This window comes from Eriocheir sinensis, chromosome 9, assembly GCF_024679095.1.
Source record: "Eriocheir sinensis breed Jianghai 21 chromosome 9, ASM2467909v1, whole genome shotgun sequence".
Lineage (NCBI taxonomy): Eukaryota > Metazoa > Arthropoda > Malacostraca > Decapoda > Varunidae > Eriocheir > Eriocheir sinensis.
The window spans coordinates 13,308,767-13,333,750 of record NC_066517.1 but is presented as its reverse complement, the minus strand read 5'-3'; the positions used below and the strand labels follow the sequence as shown (position 1 = coordinate 13,333,750).

Below are 24,984 nucleotides of genomic sequence, written 5' to 3'. Positions count from 1 at the left end.
CTTCATGGTGCTACAGGAAAGCTAAAAGAAGGAAAAACAGTGATAAATTTTTAGTATTCCCTGGGTGGTGCTACAGGAAAGCTAAAAGAAGGAAAAAACAGTGATAAAGATTGAGTATTCCCTTCATGGTGCTACAGGAAAGCTAAAAGAAGGAAAAAACTGATAAAGATTGAGTATTCCCTTCATGGTGCTACAGGAAAGCTAAAAGAAGGAAAAACAGTGATAAATTTGTAGTATTCCCTGGGTGGTGCTACAGGAAAGCTAAAAGAAGGAAAGCAGTGATAAACGGGTGAGCCTCCCCTGCCGTGCTCTGTGGGGTGACGTGTGGAGGGGAGCAGCGGCGGCCAAGCGACCCACCCCGAGCCTGGCAGCGGGAGGAGGATGCTGAACCAGTACATCCAGGAGCTTGAGCAGGTGGGCCTTGTTATGGAGCTTGTTTTTTTGTTATTAAGGCGCAGCAGGGGATCTGAGGGTGCGGGGGCGTGGTGGTGCCCTCAGAGGCGGCCACAGGGGGCGGGGAGGGCAGGGCAGGGCAGGCCGCTCGTCATAAGGGGGCGTGTTTGACAGACGGGCGGCCTTGCTTTCTAGTCACGGCCTTCCTTACTGACTATTACTCGATTATTTGACTATTACTATGACTTACTTGACTATTTGACTATTACTATGACTTACTTGACTATTTGACTATTACTATGACTTGACTATTTCACTATTACTGTGACGACTATTTGACTATTACTATGACTTGACTATTTGACTATTACTGTGACGACTATTTGACTATTACTATGACTTACTTGACTATTTGACTATTACTCTGACTTCCTTGACCATTTGACTATTACTATGACTTGACTATTTGACTATTATTCTGACTTACTTGACTATTACTATGATTTACTTGACTTTGACTATTACTATGACTTGACTATTTGACTATTACGATGATTTACTTGACTATTTGACTATTACTATGGCTTGACTATTTGACTATTATTATGACAACTATTTGACTCACTTTGACTATTACTTTCCTGTTTGACTTACTTGATTACTTGAGGTGGGTATAGTAAGCTTCCCAGACACAAGGATCTCGATGAGTGTTTTGTGTTGTGGCGTGAATGTGTGTTGTGCAGTTTTCCATAATATGTCTTGTGGTGTGAGGTGTTGTGTTACAAACAGGGCAGGTGTCCACGATGGAGCCATCCAGCATCTTCTGGCAGCTCAGAAGGGCTGCCCAGTGGGACTCGGACCTCACAGGGGAGGAGGGTAAAACATGATAGTTTTGGGTTAAGATTGGATTTATTAATGCGCCGATATCCCTTCACTTACTCAATCATCTGCTCTTCTGTTTTCATATATGTGTTCTACTAACCTATGAGCCTATCGGAGAACCATAGGAAAGAGAATCAGATCAAAGCAAGTGTGAAACTAGTCATGAAATGTGTGTATTATGTGTTCGTCAGCTTATTCACCGAATATGAATACCTTTCCCTTTTATTCGAATACGATTGAAAATACTTTGACTTCAATCAATAATTATTCAAATACGAATATAAATACACTCCAATGCAGTATTTGAATACCGAATATGAATACCCAATCCCTGGTAAGGTGCTCATATATCATGGTAGCCACTTAAAATAAAATTCACCTGTGCCACTAATGGGCTGGAGCCATATACCAGACCCCTCAAGAGAGCCTAGCAGTGCTATGGACAACATATATTTAAAAAAGAAATGTCAAAGAAAAGAGGCTTAGACCAATGATACATTATTAATGGAAAATGATTTTGAAAACATAGATGTGTTTTCAAGGAAATAATTAATTACGAACACAGTAAAATCACCTTTTTCATATTTTTATCTTCTAATTATACAGTATATTTTTGTGATATGGCTAAGTTTTTCATATCATGAGTTGCATAGGCCTTTCCTCAGGATTTATTGGCATGAGGTCGTGATTGGGCATCATTAAATATTTTTTTCTCATCCATCTCAGGACCCTTTTGATGGAGAAGAGTTTGTGGAGAGGCTGGCATGGCGTGTCAATGCCAGCGTGTCTGCCCCAGGCTCCTCTGACAATGTGTTTAACCCAGACCTCTTGCATGAAGCCTTCACGCAGGCGATCAAGTAAGCCACGACTCATGATTTGTTTTTGAGTTAAGAAATGTTAGTTCAAAGCAGAAAATGCATTTAAATATAGAATACAAAATAATAGATTTACAAAATAAGTTATTGAAAATATTAGTGTCTTACGTACTTGTATTATAAATAGACACAGAGTGAGGACGGGAATAATTTTGTATCACATTTCCCTCCCTTTCTGTAGAGACCTGCAGGTCCTGGATGAGAGGACAGCCAAGAAGTGTGAGCGCATTGAGGCAGCAGTGAGGGAGGAGGAGGTGCGCTACTGGCACAACATTGCCCAGCTTCTGGAACACAACAAGGCATGTGCTGCTGCTGATCCACACTGTTGCAGTCTCATATTTGGTACATTACGTATTTACTTGTTTGTAATAATATTCTGTGGTTGACTCCAAAATTACATGTTGCAGGAGGCCTTCCAGAGTTTCCAGGAGCTGGACAGCCACATCAACAGTGTGGCCACCAAAGTTGTGCACCTTGGAGACCAGCTGGAGAGTGTCAACACCCCTCGCTCTCGAGCGGTGGAGGCCCAGCGCCTTATGAACCACTTTAGGGAGTTTCTCCTTCCGGGCCCACTGGTCTCCGAGGTCTTCACAGACAAGTCCAAGGTGGGAGTCTCCCTCCAACTTTATAATTTATAACAAAGTAGCAGCAAGAACACAAGCATGTGAGACCAGGATTAAAAGAAAACCCTTGTTAGATTTTTTTAGGGAATCAATGTTTTTTAAATTTTAATACACACAAGTGTAGAACTCATTTATCAGTATGAAGTAAAACTGCATTTTTGTATGTGACACCCCCCCCCCAAAAAAAAAAGGCGGCATTATAAAAACTTGCCTGCGCTATGACGGGCTGGGGCCGACTACCATCCAGGCCCCACAAGAAAAGCCTACCGGCGCTATAGGCGTACGCGTAAAAAAAAAAAATAATTAAAAAATTGGGTGAAATTTTTAATGCCAACCCTGCTGCTCACTGACTGCCCGGGCCAGGATCGAACCTGGATGTGTGCATTCATAGCAAAACTAACTAACTAATGGGGAGCATACACCCGTTGGCGTGTCGCTTCACTCACTCTCCCAAAAGTAAATTCATGATTTTTTCCAGATCTATGAAGCAGCAGATGTGATCCAAAAACTGCACCTCATTGCTCAGGAACTTCCTTCGGGCAAGTATGTGACTATACATTTAGTGAGTGATGTAAAGTGGAATTTTTCAATTTCGTTGATATTCATAAAATATCCTTTTTCATTTTATACATCTCCCATAGGTTTGAGGAAGCCAAGGCCAAGATAGCAGAGAAGTATGACGAGACTGAGCGTTCCCTCATCATGGAGTTTGTGAAGGCCCATCGTGCTGGGGACAAGGACCGCATGAAGGAGATTGCCTCCACTTTGTCCCACTTCAAGGGCTACTCACAGTGCATTGATGCTTTCATTGAGGAGGCACAGCATGTGAGTATGATGACAAGTCTGCATATGAACTAACTTAAAACATTACACTATGACACATGAATTTTCTGAAATGGCATGGTAGCTTTGCACTAACTTATGGAATGACACACTGACACACAAAAAGTACAGACTTCTAACACCCTCTCCATGACCATTACAGGGATCGCTGAGGTCCCGTGACATGTACCAGGAGGTGGTGCCCTTGTGCCGGAACTCTGAGGTGCTCATCAGGGAAGTGTTCACCAACCCAGACCAAGTGATGGGCAAGTTTGTGCTCAACATCTTCCAAGGACAGCTACAAGTAAGGCTTATGTGAAGCAGTCGCTTTTGTTTCTTATGTCATTATTTGCTGTGAGCTGTAGGTTAAAAGAGTAGAGGAGTATTGGAGAGAGAGTTGGCAGGTGAGAGATTGAGTGTGCTGAGAGGGAGTGCTGGAACTGATTATTGAAGGCACTTCTGCTGTGACCATTCCTTTAAGGCAAGTTCTTATGAGGGGACAGGGTGTCAAATATATAGATGGAGAGGTAGATGGAGGACTTTTATTAAGGGAAGAGAAAGGGTGTTTGAAATGCTATTTCCTTCTAATATAGTTGATAGACTTTCATCGATGCTGTTAAGTAAGCATATACCTTTTAATGATAATAATTCCTTATTTGTACTAGTACTGTTTTTGGTGACATTAAACTATAAAACAAATATTGAAACATTAAAATTTAAAGACTAATAGCCAGATAAAATATAAATGTAAACTAAAAAGGATGCAGTATAAGACTCACTCTAACTAAAATGTACGTCATCAAGTAGCTCGCATCTTTCATCATAAGTTAAATGACAATCCATCTGGCCATTAGAGATATTTAAAAGTTCCCTCATTTTTCCCACATACAAGGAGTTTACTTAAATTTTTATTCGGCTTCGTATACTGATGGTAACACTATAATATGTCTCCCAGGAGTACATCCAGTTGAAGCTTGACAACAAGAGTGTACCAGAACTGTACCTGAAGAACCTGCATGAGCTGTACTGCCAGACAGTGAAGCTGTGTACAGAGCTTCAGGCCTTCAACCTCGGCAACGACTCCCAGTTCCTCTCAAAGCTCACCAAGTCCATCTTCCAGCGACACCTCCACTCCTACATCAGGCACGTAGCTTCCTCTGGACTGTCTCAAGTCCATTTTCATTACTATATATTTTTTTTATATATACTCTTGTTTGTATTAGGAAAATGCTGATTAAGACAAGTACAGAGAGTTGGTCACTTCAACTTACGTTCTCAGGTCCATTTGGTAACTATATATCAATAAATTTTTTTAGATATTTTTGAAATGGACAGACAAATAGATTAACAGTGATGAAGACATTATCTTCCTCCTCACTACAGTGGTAGGTGATAATAAGAAAAGCCTTGAATTAATAAATGCAACTAATACCAATTTTCATTCATTTATAGTGTAGAGACCAGATTCCTGAAAGAGAAATTCAGTATTATTCTGGGCCGATATTACGACAACAAGGGTCACCAGAAGAAGAACATACAGTCTGGGGGGTAAGTTTTTGTTGCTACAGTTTGGAAGTTTTGGGAAAGTGTATCTTCTATTTTTTTTATGTCATTGAATTTTAAGGAAACAATATTTTTCAGTCCCACACATATACAATTTAATGTGACTTCTGTCCTTGCCAACAGCATCAATGACATTAGGCGTAACATCCAGGACGTGATAGGCACCAAGGCAAATATCAACATCGGACCGGCAGTGGAGAACTATGGTGGAGAAACATTCCTGTCTGAGGAGGTGGCCATCTCCCTCCTGCAGGAGACCAAGCAGGCCTTCAAGAGGTGTCAGATGGTGAGGGAATACAAAAACTTTAGACTCGGGTCATATATTTTCCAGTTCCTTCAAATGCCATCTCATGAAAAATACCATTGTTACAGCTTTATCATGCATTGTGAATGAATATATCCACATTTGAAATCATTATTATTGTCATTGAGATATAGATGTTAATTATGCACTGTTTATGAATTAGATTTTCCTGTATAGATTGAGACACTATGCTTTATGATTACATATTTTGCCTAGAAGCCTAGATATCAGAAATGATTATTAGAGATTGTTGTGCTTTTCCTTCAGCTCTCAACACAGTCTGACGTACACAATAACGCTGTTCAGATATTTGATCTCCTTGCCAAGGCTCTCCTGATTGAGCATGTTGATTATGCCATTGGTAAGTGCCTTATTCTTTGTCCAGATCCTTTATTTCTCTGCACTTATTCCTATTTTCCTTCCCTTTGTATAGGGGAGGAGTTGAATCATCCATTCAGTCCTCTTGCACTACAAAATATAATGACAGCAAACACTTTTACTCTTCCCTCCAGAGTTAGGGCTTCAGGTGATCCCAGGAGGTGAGGTGCGGTCACCCCCAGAGATGAGCTTCTTTGAGGTGGTGCACCAGAGCAGCTCCATGATGAACCTTCTTGATAAGTTGTTCAGTGACACCCTTGTACCCCTGGTGATGTGAGTCCCACTGTCTGCACCTGCCTCTTTTATGTTTGTTTCAGTAAAGAAGATAAATTTAAAAAATCAGTAGAGTAACTTTTCTCAAATGTTGTAGAAGGCCTCTCCTAAATGTTAGCTTTCAGGTTTGCTACTTTTTAATCAATCAATATCAAAGGAAGAAAGTGAAACTTTAATTGTGATCTACAAATTAGTCATGAAGAATTGAGTGTTGAACACTTGCATCAAGGGTATTCAGAAGAGGTTTAACACTAGAAAATGTGTTATTGTGTGCACTGCCCAAGGAGGCATGCACTGAGTGAGCAAGTTAAGAAGAGTAGTGTTCAGGATATCAGAAGAGAATGATGCAACTCTGCAGTGAAGAGGAACAGATTGGATGTCTCCCAACAGACCAACTCAACATGGTATTCCTCTCCTCACGTAGGCACAGGCCCACTACCGTGCCTGTAGGTAGTCGGAAGGGAAAGCTCATTGAGAACCATTCCCATTCCTGATTCAGTGATGAAGCAGTGCTGTTTCTGATAAATCAACCACTATTTTGCACTCAAATTGCCTGTAAGAGTAAACCAAACAACCTTCACCACAACAGGTATCGGTCGGGCCGTGCACTACATACTACGTCCTGTCCCGCCTGTGGTGTCCCCAAAAACAGGAAGGATCCCCGCAGAGCTCTCCGTGGATCACATAGCTAGTAACTTTAGTCGTTTTCTGTGACCTGGAGCATTTTGAAGCCGCTGAAGGAGGGTTATGCCACCACCCCTTCAAGCTGATGGTTGTCAATATTGTGGGTGCATGGCCAGTGGTTGCAGGGCACATTCTTTAATGGCAAGGGTGTCTGCATTTTGACTTGTCAATTCATTGGCCCCTTCTGCCTACTGGGAACTCTTCACCTTATTGACAAATGACACAGTGGTGTTGTAAATACCAAGACCTGTCTCCTCTGTCTCTTGCCCAGAGATGTAGCTTTCAGACTGAATACTTTTACTTATGACTGAAGACTACCTGCCTTCTAAATAGCAGAATTTTAAGGGGTTAAGCCATATCTCAGCCCTTTGACTTTATTACTTTCTTTGAGGCATCAATCTTGCTGTAGCAGTTTGTTCAGCATCACCACTCAGCCAAGGCAAGCTTTACTACTGATATCATGGAAAAAGAAAAAAGAATTCCAAGCTGCTCAAGACTCTGCTTCCCTGAAATGCATCCTTGGAAGGGCTAAGTAATGGATAAGGGGAAGTGGCTGTGCAGGTAGGAAACGAGAACAGTAGTTCTATGATGAAGCAGACCTGTCCTAGACTCGTGTAGACACCACTTCATGCTTGAGCCATATGACTGGAATTGCAATATCACTTGTATTACATCAGGACGTGATGAGCAGACCACAGAACTACTTGACGTTACTCACAGATGCAAGTTGGTTTCTTCCTTTTGAAAGCTACCGCACCTGATATTCTGACCTAATTGCTGAAGAAGTGTGTTCCGTTTTTGTGTGAAGCCTCTCCCTAGGGATCAAGTTGTTAGACCTCAGATTTGTTGGGGAAGAGCAACATGAACTTGAAAATTTTCTAGAATATTATCAGTGTGCAAACACTTTGAATTTGTTATATTGTTTATGTTCGTATTCAGTTGCAATCTTCATTTTCTTTTCTTGTTGAATGGAGGATTCATGTACTAATACCCCATGTTCTTCTTTTAGCTCAACTCCCAAACATGGAGACTGTCTACAGAAAAAGAAACAGCTGGGCAGCACCCTGGAGCAGAAGCTGGACCTCGGCCTTGACCGCACCCTCTCAGCGATTGTCAGCTACGTGCGGCACGTCCTTACAGTGGAGCAGAAGAGAACGGACTTCAGGCCAGAAAATGACGACATGTTGATCACCAATGTTACTGTGGTTGGTGGCTGCCTTTCCTGTTTGCTTTGCACTTTGATGTGTTTGCACTCGATTCCTTGTTTCCTCTGGAGCTCCCTGCAAGTGTTTGGCCACAACACAGAAAACCCCATACCATATTAGTATGCATGCAGGTCTTGCTCCCTGCAATCCTCTCATGTTTTCTAACATACCAGGCAGGTTCCACTCATACCTACCCCCTCAGTGACAAAAAATTAGTTTTCATTTATATTACCACTCTTAACTTCTGAAGTGTTACTTTCACCCACTCATGGGTGAAGCATAAGTCCCTGTTGATTTGATAATTATTGTGTATTATACTGAGAGGAATGCAGTGTTCATTGTTAATGTATGTTGGGCACTTAATCTGACATTCATTTATGACAAAAAAAAAGTCAAGCTCTGTATAGCTGGGGATTTCTTTGTTGTGGCCTCATGTTTGAAGGGGGTGGGTGCTTGAGGATGTCAATGGGAATAAGAGATGCAGTCGTGCTTAAGCTAGGATAAGGAGATATTATATATATATATCAGAGTTGCTTTTATTAGTTCTCTATCACATTCTTCTATTTTGTATTCTCCCATTCCGTGTTCAAGGCCTGCCAGCGTGTGGTGCGTTACATCAACTTGGTGGTGGAGCGAATTCGGGATTCCCTTGACGGCCACAACCTGGAAAGCGGGCTGCTGGAGCTGGGCCTCAGGTTTCACCGCACCATCCTTGACCATCTCATGAAGTTCGAGTACAGTGCCACTGGTGAGTTCCCGAGGAGAGCACTGCTGTGATGCCCATTGCCAACTCCATCAGTTGAATGTGACAGTCTATTTTTTTATATAGGCAAAAATGCACTCACCCACATAGGTGCCCTCTCGCCACAGGAAGTTTTCTGCTAGCTGATTACTATATGATTTCTGAAGACATTGTTTTATTAGATATTATTACCAGGTAATGTGAACTGAAACTATTTCTAACAAGTCTTAAAAAGAAAAAGGTAACGAGTAAAAATGAAAAGAATGAAATGAAATGATGTGCTGGTAAGTGGAAAGAAAGTCTTGTTATTTTAAAATCAGTCAACAAACAATACAGCATGTGTTTCAATGCACACTTTAAAAGATAATTTTTTTAAAGTTCAGAATTACTCAAATAATGTAGATGAAAGAAGGAGTGAGTGTATGCACTGTAGCAGTAAACTTATTGTGTAGATCACAATACTTCAGATAGAACTATACATTAACAGTACTTTTCTCCATGTGTAATTATGAAGAGACTTGAGTTAGTAGACGTTGGTTCACATTACCTGGCAATTATTTAAAATAATGTATTATTCGGGCATAGATATTCAACAAATCAGCTAGGTGGAAACTTTACGCGGAAAAAGGGCATCAATGCAGGCAAATGCATTTTCGCCTCAATATAAAAAAAATGACAGTTCCAAATAAGAATTATGAAAAGCTACACCCACACTTTTTTATATCACTGACTAATTTGGCAGTCACTTATAACTCCAGTATGCTTCACTTAACTCCTGAACATCACATTAGATTTATCTCAATATGACATCTGGAGTAAACCGAATAACTGCATTATACGTGGCCACCACTTTAAGCCAGTCAAGATTAAAGAAAGTGTACATGTGGCACACTGCATAACACTTATTTGGAATGAACTGAGAGTACTGTGCTTTGCCATGAGGAGTGTATGCAAGAGCAACAACTGCCATATATTAAATGGTCTGACCTCTCCATCCTTTGCACAAAAGGTTTAAACAAGCTACTGTTTCTTGCATGTTCTTCCCTCCCTAGTTCCTACTAGACATGGTTTCAACACAAAAGTCTCCATTTACCTCTGTCAAGATATAAAAATATATTCTATTCCACTGAAACCATGCCTCTACTGGGCCTACAGTTTCTTCTCTTGAGTGGTAAGTTTACATCACATTCAAGGTAGGATTTGTTTGATTAATGATTCAGTAATGCACTACGAAATTGCCATTACAACTATTTGAATAAACAACATTGACACATCAGGACAGTTGTTCTTTACTCTAAATTATGGCAGTTGTTACTTAATCTTACTTACACTTACTCATCCCAAACAACTGCATTCTCATTACCATTAAACTGATGGAGGAGCAGGGCCTGAGACACGAGGTGTAGTCATCTTGTCCACCTCACAGCATGGCAGACGACAGCATCTGTAAATGATAAGTAGTTACACAAGCAGTCTAATACAATCTGTAAAATTAACTAAGTTGCCAAATTATTTGTCACCTAAGAAGGGCATTGCAGTTCAAGAAACTCTAGTACCATACATAATAAAGTCTGAAAAGACCTTGGATTTGTCTCATCACTACACCTTTCATCTGGAAATGTAGGACAAAATTTACTTGTATAAGTCATGTTTTTTCCATAGACTGCACACAGGTCTTGAATGCAAATATTTCAGGTAGTACTTATAGACAATTTGTATTGATATGTCTTACCGTGTTTCAGGAGCGATGGCAGTCATCTGTGACGTGAATGAGTACAGAAAGTGTGTCGCCAACTTCAAGATACCTCAGGTCAACTCCCTCTTTGACACACTCCACACCCTCTGCAAGCTGCTGCAGGTGTCCCCAGAGAACCTGAAAATGGTGTGCTCAGGAGACCAACTGGTATGCTATTGTTTTACACCACTGGCATGAGTGCTAATCTCTAAAGCAACTATTCACTTAACTGTCTCCAGCCATTATGTACCAGGATATGTCAGTAACCCTGACTTGTTAGCAACATTGCTACCCTCACTGAAGTAAGTGATTCCCAATAGGTTAGTTGACAAACTTGCTTTGAGAATGGTAGCTGCTGGCTTCCCCAAGAGATTGTGTAACTACTTTTGTGACTAACTTGAGCAGCATAAAGTCTGGTTTACTGCACAAATTCTGGGTTAATGGCACAGTTATTACAATGAGTCATTAAAGTTCTGCTAAATTATGACACTAAGCATAGCTTTAAAAAATTAAATCATGAGTACTTGATAAACCATCAAACATACAGACCAGTTACCTGTTACCATATTATTATGTATTCACTGAAACTCAATGGCATCATTTTTCCAGAGTGGCCTGGATCGCACTGTTCTGGTGAACTTCATTCAGCTTCGCTCGGATTACAAGACTGCCAAACTTGGAAACCAGCTGAAATAAAAGTATTGAATAAAGAATTAGTAATTTATATGAAAAGTTAAACTCAGCATTTCAGTAATACATTTAACACAATCCTAAAAGCATCTTTGTAAATCCTTATTGTTATCAAAAAGTGCACCCCATTTGAGCCATGAGTGGGGTAGGTGGGTCAAAAAAGCCAAAGACAGCACACAAAAAAATCATGGAAAGACAGCCACTCAATACTGTCATTACAGATACTAAGTGCTAAGATACCAAGTCAGTTTGGCACACCACCTGAGGCTAAGTTTAACAAGATTGCAGCTCCAACTAATGCCTTCTTCCCTGCAAATCTCTTCCACTCCACCCTAGCATTTATCAACTCTCATGTCTAGCACCTCCTTTGTACAGCAACATTGAACTAAACATTAAACTACCTGAAATGGAAGTAAGTACTCATGACAACAGGCTGACTAACTTGTCAGTTCTCTCCCTGTTTCCCCACAAATTTTGTACCATTTTACGTACACCAAAACAGCAATAATTATAGTAAATTGTAATGAACATTTAAAATCCAGGTATCCATGCATGGAAGGCTGATTACTGGATGAATGTCTAATACAAGGCAGTCTTTGAAGGTCACTCAAACCACCCTGGAACTATGTGTTCATGACTTAAATCCTTGCTGTGCTTTAAACAACTGAGATGACAAAGTAGAAAGGCCCCAAGTTGCTCTTATCTACTAGGGACACACATTTCCCAGTTTGCTTTTAATTGGCATTGAGGAAGGTGGTTTTCTACTATATACATATATACGACAGGCAGTTACTGTTAAATCTTTGCTAACACTTTCACTAAATCATTAGTCTCAAAACTGGGCAAAGGTGAATGAAAGTTCCTTGCCTCAAATGAGGACACAAATATTGTTGGACTCGGTCAAGAGAGTGCTTAAGCAGCGTCCTTTGAAGGTGAGGAAATTTCAATAAAACTTGTACATATGTAAGTGCTATAAAAACGTTATGCTAGAAAAACTTAAGTTGTAGGGTTAAACCCATGAAATGTTAATTTCTATTCAACTGTGATGTTTATAGTTATATTTTCAGTGAATACAATGTTATCTTGTTTTTAGATTTTCATTATCTACCTACCTGAAAGGGTTACACTTTAGACCTGTGTAGACAATCACATGACCTGACATTTAATATTGCCTCAATAGCTGATAGCAACCTATGGTATCTGAGGAAATACTTGAGCATAACGAAAATACTTAAGCATAACATCAGATTCGTAGCTAGGCACACTAACCACTATATCATAAAGAAGGGGTGAGAATGACAAGAAAGTATTGGGAGTAGGGAATTGGTGAAAAGACTGGATGGGGAAGGTACAGAATAGATGAGGATTTGGGTAGGAAAATTTCAGCAAAAATACATCTGTAAATTACAAAATGGAAAAAAAAGTTAAAAAGTAGAGAAGTGATGGGGTACTTGTGAAAAGGAATTAGGAGATAATGGAGGCATGAAAGCAGCATTATGAATCAGTTACAGCAACAGCAATAATGAGTAAAACAATCTTGAAATGCACACCAGTGAGTACCAGGGCCTGCGAGGTAAAGTCATGGCAGAATATCAACTGAATTACTGCAGTTTCTCTTATGTATATAAACACTGTATGTGCCGGTGCTGCTTTGGCTTATCTACATGTCATGAATCTACTTTGGTATGCGATCTACACTTTATATTGCGACCTACGTGTCATGAATCTACTCAGGTATATTTCAGTTCAAAATCGTGGTCAAATGGTAGGGACTGAAGAAGAGCCTGTGCAAATTGATGAAGCACCTTTTGCAGGACGGCACAAAATACAATAGAGGCTGAATGTTGCATCTGATCGCCAGTATGGGTTCATGAGGCGTTCTTACTGGTGATCTCCTAGCCTTCTTAACTGACTCTTGGTCATCCTCTCTTAGCCGTTTTGCTATTGTGCCCACCTTTCAGGAACTTAAACTCAAGGCTGCTGGCTGCAGGCAACAACCCAGACCTTACTATTATTTATTATTGCAAGAAGAACCTGGTGTCCTTCAACGCCCTCAAAAACAGTTTCTCCACCTCCACTCACAGGAACAATCTTTGACAACACCCAGCTATCACCTTCTCAACACTAAACATCCGGGGTCTATCCCTTAACTCAAAATCTCAACACTGGGAACATATCTCATCTCTAGTCTTCTACCTCTTAAATTCCGCCGCAATGTTCTATCTTCTATCGATATTTCCACATGACTGCTCTTCTGAACTGCTAACTGCATGCCTCCCCTCCGCGGCCCCCGCTGCCTCGACTTTCTACTCATGCTCATCCCTATCTCAACCAAACCCTTATGCAAAGATTAACAGCATCTTCACTTTTTCATCCCAACTCTGGAACAATCTTCCTTCATCTGTATTCCTCCTGCCACCGACTTGAACTCTTTTTCAAGAGGAGGGACCTCGAAACTGACTGAGCTGACTTTGGCCACCGTCTTTTGGATTTTTTTTTTAGCAGCGGCGGGCTTTTTTTTTTTTTTTATTTTTTTTTTCTTTTTTCCAAGGAGACCGGGCTCCAAATTCAACAGACAGCGAAGCTGAAGTGGAATATTACCGTAACCATGGAAGACGTATTGATGGTCCTTGGGTGTTCGGTTTGAAGAAAGGTTCAGATTGCCGATATTCTTTAAAAAAAAGAGCCCTTGAGACACTTCAACCAATTATTCAGAGAGAAGTCGCTGAAGGCTCAATAATCCATTCTGACAAATGGCCGGCTTACTCTAAATTTAAACCAAATCATCTTTAGTCATTTTCCGTAAATCATCAGCAGTATTACGTCGATCCTAACACCGGAGGAACTGAAAGATCCTGGCTTGATGTGAAGATTCGTATATTGAAAAAAAGGAGAGGCTGCAATCAAAGAACATTTCAATCGCACCTAGACTACTTCTATTAAAGATAATTAAAAAATATATATTAATAATATTCTAGCGATCAACAACACATACATCAGCTAAAAATGTTAAATGTAAGTTAGGAGCTTCCTAACTTACATTTAGCATATTTAGCTGATGTATGTGTTGTTTATCGCTATATATATATATATATATATATATATATATATATATATATATATATATATATATATATATATATATATATAGGTATATATATATATATATATATATATATATATCTATATATATATATATATATATATATATATTATGTTTTACTATGTAGATATCATTCCAACATAACATTTATGCCATGTAGCTACTTTTCCTTGTAGATTACAAGCCAAAGTATGGTGTAGATATTTTTTCCTTGAAGATAACCAGCCAAAGTAGCTCCGTATGTGCCATTATGGGTTTATTAAAAGCATTGCTAGTAACCATGTGGGGGAGTGTCATCACTTTTCCTTCATGTCCATGGTAAGATGCTAGGGCGTCAGGTAAAGTGCTGAAGATATGGTCAGTGACACAGTGGTGGTTCAGTTGGTATATGCTGCCCTGACTTTTACTCGTAATGGTTGAGTTTGACCCCTGACACACTACATTTCGAGATTCTGAATCAGTGATGAATGAGAATAAGAGAGGGAGAGCAATAGTGACCAATAGAGGACTGAAGATTAACACAGGGCATGCATATCTAGGTTGGAACGGGTTAAATAGAGAAGGCAATAGGAAGGTCTAAAGTAGGAAAGGCCCCTGGTATTGATGAAATAAATGCTGAAATATGAAGGTGTTGTGGAGTGGATACGTAATCTAACCTGGAGAGAGCTATACAAAAGGAGGGGAAGTAAGCTTATTTAGTGTGACAGGAAAGGTTTTTATAAGATTTTTAAATGAGAGGATGATGGAAATAAATAATAAAAGTGTAGGCGATGAACGAGATAATCAGTGTGCGAGTCAAATCTTTGCACTGAAAATATTGGTAGAAAAGTGCCTATAGAGAAGGATATAGGAAGCAATGAGCTGCTTTCATGATCTGGGGGTGCTGCAATAGACTGGTTTTAGCTATTGCAATAGATAGGTTAAGATTCCGCTAAACAAAAGGCCAATTGATATATGACCAACTGTAGTAACAAGTTGAGCATACGATGTCTTGATATTATTGCCTTCAACTATCAAATTGGAAGGAAAAAAACGAAAATAGAAAATGGCAATATAGGGAAATAAAACCGAACATATATATACTTCCATCTTCATGACTCCACCGTCTTAACAACTGTCATTTATCACCACCACCATGGCCGTGCCCCTCCACCTCACCCTCCAATGCAACCCCGTAACCACACCCACGTACAAAAACCAACCCTCATCTCCTCCATCGTTACCAACACCGCCACTGGTCACCCGCTTCAGACACTACCCCTACCATCTACCATCAACACACTGCTACCATGGCCATATTGCACCACGGTTCTGCTATGTACTACACCACCAGCTTCCGTGCAGTTGTTGGCGTGGGCAGCTACGAGTCCGTGGGTCCAAGTTCGAGTGCCGGCCCGTGCAGGTGGCGTGCGGCTCACCCAGCTCTTCACTCTCCCTAAAAGGCTGAAGTGGGTAACTGGATAAATATGGGGAAGGTCAACTTTGGTAGCCCGGAAGTTACAATGGCCCTGTGTTCTGTAAAGTGTGGGTTCGTAACTTCCTACCCACCGCAGGCTCAAACGGCCAAAGCTACGGAATCAGCGCGGCGGTCACGTGTAGCTATTATGTCCCCATCTTTTCCTTTACTACAGCTGCCTTCGCTCCATCACCACTGCCACCACCGCTAATAATCACCCAACGGCCAACACCCCCCACTACCATCCATCAATTGTATATATTTTACAATCCTTTAATTTCAGTTGTTGTCCTAAACAAATGAGGCAGAGGTAGTGAATATTAAGTAATAGCATGTTATACTATTTATAACGGTACTGAAGACTGCGGCCACGTTTAATTTGTCTAACGAGGACATGTGACGTCATCGATGGTACTTACGACAAAATATCTCGTACCTCCCTGCCCACCACCCTTCACTTCTCCATGCAATTAACAAAGAGCTATTCAGTCATGCATTCAGCAGCTTATATACTTACCAAACGATTTTACCTCAGTGGTCCTTTGCCTTCCCAGTACCGCGGCGACCTCACTCATGCTGCCGCTGTCCGCAACCGACTGAGTCCACACGCCCTGATACCTGAAGCAGGATGATGGTTCGAACCGCTGAACCGACACTCTTGCAGGTCTTTACTTTAAAAACCGCGGATCCCAGTAATTCCAAACCAAACAGACTGACCAAGCACTGCCACACCGTCCCGCATATTTGTCCTGTAGAGTTAATTAAGGAGGTCCATGTTATGGTGATACGATATGTTATAAGATATTCTGTCTTTTAGTGAGGTATCAAATGTTCGCGTCGCTGTTCGAATCATCTGTGAATTCTCGAACCGCATCGCTACGCATCAGAAACTATCGATTTTTATTAGTCTATAGTTATTATACATGAATCCCAACAACTTCCTTTTTGTCATCCATGTGCATAGTTTTAACGCGACCTGCTCATCTTCTGTCCTTTAGGGTAATCCTGAGGCCTACCACTTGACAACCACCAAGTCTCGAATCCAAGTGGTGGTTACTGGCTGCTAATGTTATGGCGTATCATGGTTCACTACAACCCTGCGGAAGAAGATCGTCACAAAGCTGCATCGCGCCTGTCACGCCACCACATGAACCCCACATGCTGCATTTGCTCCTTGCACCACCACAAAATTTGTTTCTATGTCAGCTTTATTGTATTATTTATCCATAGTTACTGTATCAATGTCAGGCAATTCGTAATGCTGTGCCGAGCTTTATATACTTCGGAAGTTAAATAAATCTCCAGAGGCAAAAAACGCCCGGTCACGTAGTTCTAGAAGACTGGAAGAACTACATTTTTACCTTTCTCCTAAAAGGCTAATGATTATTGACTTATTAGGTAGGGCGCGGGAGGGAGCGTTAATATGGGAGTCTAAAGAATCAATTCAGTCCACTCATCAACCATCTTCCTTTCTTACCCTGTCCCTATCCACCATCCCTCCCCTGCCCTCCGGTATAGGTCCTCGGTTAACATTACAACTGCGTACAGGTGTTGAAATTGTTACCTGGGGAATCGCGTATGTCCGCAACTTTAGAGCACAGAGGCCACGCGCACTATAGCGTATTCCCCACCTTTACCTTACATGGCTAGCACACTTTTATGAACCCCTCAAAAGGGTGACTGTGGCAAGTTACCACTCGCTCCAATGCAGCCACTGTCCTCTCTCTTCTACCTTTTTTTTCAAGGCCTTTTTAATCTTATGAATCAAAACATGCAGCTCTTTGTGGTAGTTTTATTATAAAGATTGCATAGTTTATTTGATGGGTTCTTTATTTACATCCGTAAAAATACGTACCGTAGTAATTCATGGGGGGATGAGACAGCTATACAAAATTAACTAATATCATCATGTTATATATGTACAGGGCTAGCCTAAGACTGAAGATTTGACAATGAGCACTGATAAGGTGGGCCTGATCTAAATGGGTCAAGAACGCCCGCACAAAAGTGGCACTGGACGGGCAGGGCACAGGTTAGAAATGCCAGCTGATAAACTCAACACTTCAACTAACAGGATTGTGTATATAACCTAAAAAATATATTATAATGACAAAGTAGCATACATGGGTAGGCTATTGATGGCATAAAAATTTCAATACATGTTTGTTTTGCTTAAGTATTATAACCTGAATCAACCAAATAGCACTGAATGGGTTGTTAACATTCTGAATGGCATTATGGTGCTATCAATCATTGTAAATCCAATATTGCACTGGCTACTTCCAAAAATAACTTCTCTCACCAAACAAACGACCATTTACATGAGATTTCTACAGCCTTGGCTCTCTTAACATGTCGACTTTCATGAAGGCACTACTTATTTGTCAGGCTAAATATGGTCCAAACTTACTTATAATTAGCATTACATTAAACGTCTTTCTTTTGAGTTTTACACAGGTGTAAACATTTTTAGTTTACAGCCTCGGGACATGAACATAAAAATGTAGGTGGGATGAACTCAGCAGCAGAAGAGAACAAGGAAATATTGAACCCCAAAAATCAACAAAACATTGCAAAATAATATAACTCATTCACAAAATATGGAAATCCTTGTACCTTCTCGGTGGAGGTGCAAGTATCAAAAGTTTTTATAACTCAATACATGTGTTTTGTGGTGGGTTTTCAGTAGCTCACAAATTGCCTTGAAGTCAGAGACTTAGCAACAAAGTAACATCCAGCTCTTCACTCACAAGCAAAGAGAAGGCTTACCACAGAACTTGTGACCATTACAGGAAAAATCACTCTTATGAAGAAAAAAGGACTTCTGAAAAAAATTTAATGTCATTATTTGCTGAAAATTACCGTATGGATCTTTTGCTGACTTCTTTCATCTTTGATAATTTTCAATTTAGTAAACAGATTTTGTTTGAAAAACTTGTAATGACTAAGTTTTATATTTCAAATAGGAAATTCAGAAATAATATGCAAATAATGGGAGAAAACTGATATAAGTATCAGTAAGTGAAGAGTTTTTAAGTGAAAACTTAAATGAGTGTGCATTTATTAAGAACCTACTGTAGTGGAGGGGGGGGGGGGGGGTTACCCATGTGAGTGTCCCATGCCGGTACACGGGAGGCAAAGCAAGTCAGTCAGAAGCTGTCAAATCATCAGCTTAATAAAACTAAAGCTTAGTTTTCTTAACTGAGAGCAAGTGTGACATACAGGATTCCTGGTATAATACTTAAAAGGTAGTAATTACATTTTTTTATATTGTGAGTCGTTACAAATGGTATTATACTTTAATACATCATTTCACAATATTATATTTTTGTTTAATTTCACAATACATCTGCATGCACACTTGTATGCAGCTTACATGCACACATTCAAGTAGCATATATACATGTCAGTAAGTAATCAACATACAATGGGCCAGGAAAAAATATACATAGATGAAAACAAACATAATCAATAATTGTGGGACCTTGCCCACATAAGGAGAAGGCCCTGTCTTGTGTCCCCCCTGGCACAGCCTCTGGGGGAGGCTGGGGAAGCTCAGCATGAAGCACAGACTCAGCATTCACACCCCTTGTCCTTAGCATACTAGCTCAGGCCCTTGCACACACACACACACACACACACACACACACACACACACACACACACACACACACACGCATGCACACACACACACACACACACACATCATTTGCCGCCCATGACATTCAAGCACACAAGCACTTTACTTACAATATGTACAAACCGTACCAGTAAATAAACTGATGTTTGGGGCAAAATATAGACAGGTGGTGGAACATATAATAATGTTTAACATAGCGTTATAAGGCATCTACGTATATGGATGCAACACCTATCACTTTCTGGAGCTATATAGAGATAGGCACCTACGCTGATTCCTAATTTTCTTTGACAGGGCAGGATGATTATCATGACCAGTAGTCTTTCTGTGCATTACTATATCCTTCAGACAACAATTGACCGTCAGCAGTTACCCATTGTCGATGCAAGAACAAGACAGTAATACTGAATAATCATAAGGTGGGATGCATGCAGTACAAAATTACACTTGCCAAAAAGCAGCAACGGTTAGCACCTTTTCTTCTACATTCCCGTACAAATAAATCTCACTGACTTTGCAAACCTTACTTTCCAATCTCCCCACATGCTAAAGATCACTTACAATCAACACTGGGTTCACTTTACGACACTGTAAGCCTACTTGGGTTCTGCTGTGTGTCTGGAGCCTCTTTCTCAAGAACCAGAAGAATCTAACCTCTTTTCATGTAATGACACCGTCACCTGTTGGGCCTTCCTGTCCCCTTCCATGTGATAGGACCATACCTAGCATGGGTGACCTAACTATTGTGTTTATTCATGAGGGGTAAGTTAGGAGGACAAAGACAAGTGCCACAGAGCCTTACTGAAAAAATAAGTTTTACCCTAAGTATACAGTATAGGCCTCCACTGGACACCTGAGACTCCTTGAAGGTCATAAGACACGACAGCAAACAGCGGGAGCAAAACCAATTCAGAATGTAGCTCCTTGACTGTGTCTCATCTTGTTGTCTTACATATTAACTTCCATGAATTTTGAATTGTCAGCAGCATGAGGTTAATATTTAGCGAGTACTGTCCAAGAAATTGAAAGCGTGTCCAAACTTTAAAATCTGAGTTTTTAACAAGTCCTAGTTTATGATTATGCCATACTTGCAGTAATTACAATAAACTGTACTTAATTGTAGTATTGGCTTATTGATATCATGCAATGATGATTATTTGTTCCTCTGCTGCTGCAGGTTCCAAGCCAATGAATTATACACTTATGATACAAGCTGCCCTGGAATGTTGGAAACACTCCCGAAGATGACTTTACTCGTAACAATACCTAAGAGATAGCGTACACGTAATTATACAATTGGAGGCGTCTTTAACCCTACATTAGGTTAGTGGAAGGAGGGCGGCAGCGCGAGGGCTACCGAGGCAACACAGCTTCCTGGCCTGCGCCGCGGCCTGCCACGCAAATCTTTCGTCCAGAGAAAATAAAACGGCGGAGACTCTGTACCAACACACGCGGGGCGGCGGCGCCTTGACACCGCCGCCACCACTGCCACCCCCGTCACCTGGTGCTGCTCTCAGCCTCCCGCCGCCTCACCCACACCGCCACCTACCTTTGTGTATTTCGGTGGGAGGCGCGCGCAACCCATTTTGGACAACCAACTTCATCGAAGAACACTGCCAAAGCCTGGAGTGCGGCGCGGGGCGGGCGGCGTGTGGGCGGGCGGCACGTGGGTTTATTTACGTTGGGAGATTTAAAAATGGCGGCCACGGGGGGGGGAGGGGGGTGGGAGATGTTTAATCATGGCGGCCACGGGGCAAGGGATTTAAATGCCGCAGGAGATTCATCTTGAAAGTACTGTACGCTGTAAACTATTCGGCTTGGGGTTCAAAAAGCCATGAAAGTGTTTTCACTGACTAATCTTACAAACAAGAACTAGACATAAATCGTGACAAGAATAATGAATGTTGTGTCAGACTGCGGCAACGATCATGAATATTTGAGAAGCTAATAAAAAAATGATAGTTATGTAGCGACTGATCTGGATTAATTTCTCGTGTGTTTCGTGACACGCAGATGTTGCCGGTCGCGGGTTCGATCCCGGCGCCGGCAAATCCGTTTCCGGACCTGTATTAGTGACATGCAGAGGTCATGTGGATGGTAAGAGCGGAAATTCAGTGGCATTATAAATAGCTGAATACTTCTTTGACAATAATATTAAAAACTTGGTGTGATCATGAATAATGTGACTAGTTCATCTTTTTACAAAATCATAATTGTCAAACTTCATATATGTCTTTCTGATGTAAAAAAAAAAAAAAAAAAAAAAAAAAAAAAAAAAAAAAAGCTGATAAAATTGATTCCCTTCACTAATATGTGTCGCCCCCTTAATGTCTTCCTCTGCCTTTCAGACTGATAACTGTGTGTTGGTACAAAGAACCTTTTCTTTTTCTTTTCTTAAGTTCAATAATCCTTACTTCTTGGACTTGTTTCTTTATTCAGGGTGTCAATAAACATAAACTTTGTAAACCTGAATAAAAAGTGAACATCTCATATGTCACAAGTTGTGTTTAAAATTTTAACAATGCTGCAGGTTTCACTCTGCATCAAGTAACTTATTTCCTTAACCTCTGACCTTGTTGGCCTTCCATGCACTTATTATCCATTAAAACCCCATTATGCCCAGCTACCTTACATCTTTCCTTCTGTATAGGTATTTAGTTTGTAACATGAAGAATACAGCTGTGTAAATAGAGAATAATAATATATGATCTGTCGACACACTTTGCAATTCTGCAGATGCAAACACTTTCATCAATATCGAACACTTTTCTGGCAACAGTGATGCTGTGCTTTTCTTCTACACTTACTTGAGCCATCCATCACCTTCACATAGTCACTGCTGGAGTGGAATGTTGGGCTTGTGTCACACGCAGTCCGTCCCATCACTTCCATCACACACACACTCACACGTTATCATGTACGGTTCATCTTTTCTTCCTCGTCTTCTCCCTTACCTCCCCATCATATAGTATATATAGAGCATGCACTAGAAAGTGTGCATGTTCCACTTTAAATGAAATAACATATGCATTGTCTATAAACTTAGCCTTTAAAGGTGTGTAACTAGCATATAATGATCATCCACTGTCATCACATGAAGAGAACTTGGCTTGAGGCTTCTGTGTTATCCTCAGCAAGTGAAGAGGAACACTGTGTTGCTGGAGAGCCTCTGTTTTCAAGGCATCTCCAGAGCCTCTGCAGTCAGTTGGCGACAGTGGTCATCTTACACTCCAGCTAAGCTAATGAGATACAAACGGGTCGGGCCAACAACAGGCTCAACGCTCCCTGGTGGTTCAGATGTAGGCACACTTGGCAGGCTTGAGCAGCTTGCTGTCCGTGGTGGTGTTGGTGTTGGACTTGCCATTAATGTTTTTTGGGTTATAGTTGGTCACCAGGTTGTTGATGTGCTTGTTGTTGGCCGTGTACATGTTTGGGTCCGCCGCTGGTACTAGGTTGTCTCTCCTGGGGAAAAGATGAAAACCATTGCCGTCAAAACTAATGACTGACTGACTGGACAGTTTTGGGTATTAAAGAACAGAGGCAGTATAATGAGGAAGGGATACTCTTCCATACATGTACAAGTAGTAAAAGGAAGCATACATATTGATTTACACTTAATGACTCATATGGTCCACAAATTTCTCCACTTTAATTTTACCTTTATCAATATGTACAACCAAACACAATTACCAAAACAAACAATTTTAAATGAACAGGCAAGAGCAAGCATCCACATGAGTTTGGAAGACTTACTTGTTGAGTTTTGAATCCAAATAGGGAGTTTCCGAGTATGTGTGGGCATACTCGTCCCCCCGGCACTTGCGAGAAAAAAGGAACCCAGAGATGAAGCCAATGACAAGAGCAGCGACACAGGCGGTGGTGACGGCGATGGCCAGCGTCTCGGCGGAGTAGATGGGCGGACCCTCAAGGGATGCCCCTACCACTGGACCTGAAGGAAGGAAAACAAACCTCTTGAGTAAAGCGTTAATCCAACTCCGGATCTCTCTCGATGAATCCCTGAAAGATACAAAAGGAAAGTACTGTCTTCACATAGTTAAGTTTTCCTTTTTCTGCTCTGCACCTACTTCCATCAGACCTGTTAATATGATGATTGTCTTAGATTCGTCTCACACACAGCATCAAGCATTGAACTTCATCTTTTTTTAGAGCCTGAGTGTATTTGCCTTGATGTTGATGAATATATGTTGAAAAAAATTTCAACATTTAACATTGCCACTGAAACATTACAATTCCATTAAACATCAAACAGACACAAATCAAACATCAAACAGTCCCTTAACAACATCAACTTAGAGAATATGTGATGTGTAAATGACATGGAAGGAAGAAATATCTGCTTGGTGAGACAAACAGCTGTTGGTCCCAGCGCCACCACTCACCGCGCTCCTCTTGACACAAAGCTGCCCAGTAAGTAACATGCATGGGAACTGATCCTCCTAACTGTGTGAAATGATTACTTTATGAAACTAACAACCAGTATTTACAGTCCTTTGCTACTCATGAGGTGTGTATAAATTCCATGGCTGAAGCTGCAATGGTGGACTATAGAAATGGTGTCAAAGAATATCCACAAGGTAACCATACTGAGGCGGCACCAACCCCTGCCAGAGCCTAGGAACACATACATGCACTGCACCATCAAAGGGTTGCCACACTTACAGCAATTGGATGGAGCTTAAATAGTGAGTGAGTGAATGTAGCACAAGAGGTATGGAGAGATTGGGCTAACTAACATCATAAGCACATCAGTAGTGGTGAGATATATACATGTTAAATCTGACAAGCTTGTTTATCTCTTCTCGCATCATGCTGAAGATTAAAGACATTGGAAAGCAGGACAATGTGACACTGGGCACTGGTCCATGAACTTTGAAATAAAAATCTGAAAAATATAACACAGACAAATGTTATTGACTACAGGCAAGACACTGGCTCCAGCACATCAGCTGACTGAACTGCATTCTGTTAAGGAGTAAGTCATATTATGATTGCCAGAATATTAAACATGTAAGCCTAGTCCATTCTGCCTGCCTTGCCTTTGCTCTCCTTCACTCCCTCACACCAAGAGGCATTCAACAGCATTAGAAAGGACAGGAGGAAAATGTGATTGTAGAGGCAGATGATGTAACACTATGAATGTTCTAGGATAGGTCAGCTTCAGCTGTTTAGACGTTAGGCATCCCAGACCAAGCAGTGCAGGCTAAAGTATCACAGCACTTAGAAGCCAACAACACCACACACGAGGTATTACTGCAGAGGATGAGATATTCAAACCTGTGAGTGCATTACAGATACAACTGATTGCATATTTTTATGACTGATAAGCAGATGTAGTACTGTGACCTTCAAAGTTAATGAGAGTGTATGAGTCTAGAATGATGGCACACTTATAACCCTGCATTTATGTAAGAAGGCTGTTAAAACTATGGAAAATGTTAATCTTGTAACACTGGTTAATACTACTCAAAACAAAGTACAAAGGATTTGTAGGACAGAGTCTACAGCTATCCTCCATGGAAAAATCTTGGAGGTGCAAGGCATGATAAATGACATGGAGGAACACATCATGTTAAGCTAGTGGGCAACGATGATTCT

The 24,984-nt window shown here is 40.8% G+C and overlaps 2 protein-coding genes and 1 long non-coding RNA gene across 3 annotated transcripts in view; 1 reads left to right on the top strand and 2 right to left on the bottom strand.

The window, feature by feature from the left end:
• Window positions 1–243: 243 nt before the first annotated feature.
• On the top strand, window positions 244–12,257 carry LOC126995935 (exocyst complex component 5-like). Its single transcript, XM_050855840.1, has 16 exons — window positions 244–414; window positions 2,002–2,132; window positions 2,332–2,449; window positions 2,558–2,755; window positions 3,252–3,316; window positions 3,415–3,598; window positions 3,759–3,899; window positions 4,551–4,738; window positions 5,048–5,143; window positions 5,282–5,444; window positions 5,730–5,823; window positions 5,975–6,113; window positions 7,807–8,002; window positions 8,594–8,750; window positions 10,487–10,647; window positions 11,089–12,257. The coding sequence occupies exons 1-16, from the start codon at window positions 382–384 to the stop codon at window positions 11,173–11,175; spliced, it is 2,151 nt and encodes a 716-aa protein (XP_050711797.1). The 5' UTR covers window positions 244–381; the 3' UTR covers window positions 11,176–12,257.
• LOC126995936 (uncharacterized) lies at window positions 8,514–16,352 on the bottom strand. Its single transcript, XR_007750838.1, has 5 exons — window positions 16,246–16,352; window positions 11,036–11,166; window positions 10,477–10,617; window positions 10,108–10,188; window positions 8,514–8,773 (listed from the first exon to the last, which is right to left on the bottom strand). It is a non-coding gene; the product is annotated as an uncharacterized LOC126995936 (long non-coding RNA).
• Window positions 16,353–17,506: 1,154 nt separating this feature from the next.
• Window positions 17,507–24,984, bottom strand: part of LOC126995932 (semaphorin-1A-like) — a 58,762-nt gene continuing 51,284 nt past the window's right edge. The window contains exons 16-17 of the mRNA XM_050855833.1: window positions 23,122–23,317; window positions 17,507–22,830 (exon numbers count right to left, since the gene is read on the bottom strand). Of these exons, the coding sequence (XP_050711790.1) occupies window positions 22,662–22,830; window positions 23,122–23,317 (365 nt within the window). The 3' untranslated portion in view covers window positions 17,507–22,661. The remainder of the gene's footprint in view (window positions 22,831–23,121; window positions 23,318–24,984) is intronic.